This window comes from Engraulis encrasicolus, chromosome 9, assembly GCF_034702125.1.
Source record: "Engraulis encrasicolus isolate BLACKSEA-1 chromosome 9, IST_EnEncr_1.0, whole genome shotgun sequence".
Classification (NCBI taxonomy): Eukaryota; Metazoa; Chordata; class Actinopteri; order Clupeiformes; family Engraulidae; genus Engraulis; species Engraulis encrasicolus.
In genome coordinates this window covers 34,114,193-34,116,692 of record NC_085865.1, presented here as the reverse complement: position 1 = coordinate 34,116,692, position 2,500 = coordinate 34,114,193, and the positions used below count along the sequence as shown (strand labels likewise).

The window sequence follows — 2,500 nt, the reverse complement described above, 5'->3', positions numbered from 1 at the left end:
CATATATAATAAATATATATATAATATATTTACATTTAATATAAAAAAGCAGTTTACATGCCTATTCTATTTTGTCTATTTAGTTTACAGCAGCAGAAAAGTTTTTTTCTCTCTCTCTCTAACAGATTGGCTACCCATGTCTTGTCTTTTTTCGTTGGTAATCCCTTTTCAAAACCACTTTTCAGTTAGTTTGTAATTCGAATTTAATTACTGTTTTTGTTGTTTGTTAACTAGGCATATTTGTACTCCAAGTTGCACACAAAAGAACTTTTCTCTTTTGTTCAGATGAAATATGGAGCAATTGGTGTGCATGCTGTATTTCATCCTCTCAGCATGCATCCAAATGTTATACGTTCACAGAAGTTACAGCTCCATAGCTGCACAACTTTTTAAACCCCAGTAGCCTACAACCACAATAAATGTGTTTGCTACAACCGCTCCAGTACTGCGTCGTTTCACCGAGAAGCATTTTTCTGTGACAACTTCTTAAATTTTGTCATTGGTCGAGCGGAGCACAACAAAGTGTTCGCATGGCACAAGACGCACTCTAATTGGACATGGCGGACCATCCAGGGGTTTTTTCTCTGGGCTACGACACCACATTGCCCCAGATGATTGGCTGCCATGAAAGCGCTGGGTCCTTGCTCCGTGGACGTAGGAAGTGCCCTTTTATGGAATGTGGAGAATTTTATGCCTTCATATCAACTTCCGGTTGGGTGTGATCCTTTTCGAAAGGACCATCTAGGAAATAGAAAAAGTAGTTGTGGATATCTATATTCCTTTTTGTAACCAGGACTGTTATTGCATTCATTCCAATCGCTTAGGTAAATGGAAAAGACCGATTTCTTGCCGTAGTACACTCGTGTCCATCCTAAGCAACACCAGCCACAAATAGCTACTAGGCTAGCTAACTTCCTTAAGTGTTACATTGTAAACTGCGGTAGTATTCTATTTACACAGCTGTTGCACGTCTTTAGCGCATGTCTTCACCGTTTGAAGTGGTGTCTCTTGTGTGCTTGTGTGTTATAGAAAATGTCCAAGTCCTTGAAGAAAATCGTGGAGGAGAGTCGGGAAAAGAATTTCCCAGAGGTGGATATGTGTGACAGGGGGATATCAAACATGCTGGACGTCCAAGGACTATGTGAGTGTACACTTTAGGCTATTACCTAGAAACAACTGAATAATAACATGGTGTAATAAAGGTGTAATTAATGCGAAAAGTGAAGTCAACTCAAGTTTGTGAAGTTTCGCAGCCTACCATGCCTTTTGAGTGGTGACTCAATGTCCCTCACAGATTCCTGAAGTTGTAGAACATTTATAGGCCTATGACCAGTGGTGTAGTCTACGTAGAACGCGGGTATACGGAGTATACCCACTTCTAAATTTCAGGGATTTCAGTATACCCACTTAAAATTGATTGATCCATTGTTTTGAATAGCACAAATATATACAGTATACCCACTTCAAAAAATGCTCAAATATACAGTAGGCCTATACCCACCATAAAAAAGTAGACTACACCACTGCCTATGACAAATGATTTTGCATGACATAGGCCTACAGCCTTCAGGCCATGTTCTTCACTTAAGCGCTGTTACAATCAATGTCATGCTGGCCCATAGGTACACTACACTTTTATATGTCTTTGCTTTGAAATGGTTTAAGTGCCTACAGTGTATGCTAAATAGCTGTCACATTGTAACAGATGTGTTAAAAAAAAACTAGCTTCAGATACTCTGGATATGATACGGTTAGCCAGTGCATTCAATTTCTAGTTGTAAGAGATAGGCCTACCTCTGTTTTGTAAACAAATGTTGCATACCTGCTCACATAAATTGCTCATTTTTTATTATTTTACAGTTACCCTTTCAAACATCACACAGCTGGTACTGAGTCACAACAAGCTCACAAGTAAGTGGATTCTAATATAAAGAAATGAACCAGTGCTGCTTGGAAAATATTTCTTTAGTTGTTTACGTATAGGCCTACTGTCGTACATGTGGCAGCCGTGGTCTAATGGTTAGGGAGGTGGTCTTAAGATCAGAAGATTATGGGTTTGAATCCCACCCTTACCTCTCCCTACACCTCCATTCATGGCTGAAGTGCGCTCGAGCAAGGCATCTAACCCCACAATGCTCCAGGGACTGTAACTAATGCCCTATTAAATGTAAGTTGCTTTGGATAAAAGCATCAGCTAAGTCTAATGTAGGCCTAGTTTACAATGTTTTTGCATCGTTGAAATGGTGACATAAATAAGAAGTGAAATACAAAGATGGAACTGGGGTTCATAGGTTAGACATGTCTATGTGGGAGATGGGGAACAGAACTAGGAGCCTGTGATGAAGGGACCTTCAGGGTTGTAGTGTGCTCTGACTGTCACACCAAAGAGCCTGGCTCTGTGGTGTAGCGGTCAGAACCCCAGTTTGGTACCATAGGTTCGGGTTTGAGTCTCAGTGAGGCAACTCTACTTCCCTTCGCTACCTAGCCTTTAAATAATAGG

At 40.4% G+C, this 2,500-nt stretch overlaps 1 protein-coding gene across 1 annotated transcript in view; it reads left to right on the top strand.

Annotated features, from left to right (window-relative positions):
* The first annotated feature begins 704 nt into the window (after window positions 1-704).
* Window positions 705-2,500, top strand: part of rsu1 (Ras suppressor protein 1) — a 76,143-nt gene continuing 74,347 nt past the window's right edge. The window contains exons 1-3 of the mRNA XM_063206970.1: window positions 705-824; window positions 1,030-1,141; window positions 1,861-1,911. Coding sequence (XP_063063040.1) covers window positions 1,033-1,141; window positions 1,861-1,911 — 160 coding nt within the window. The 5' untranslated portion in view covers window positions 705-824; window positions 1,030-1,032. The remainder of the gene's footprint in view (window positions 825-1,029; window positions 1,142-1,860; window positions 1,912-2,500) is intronic.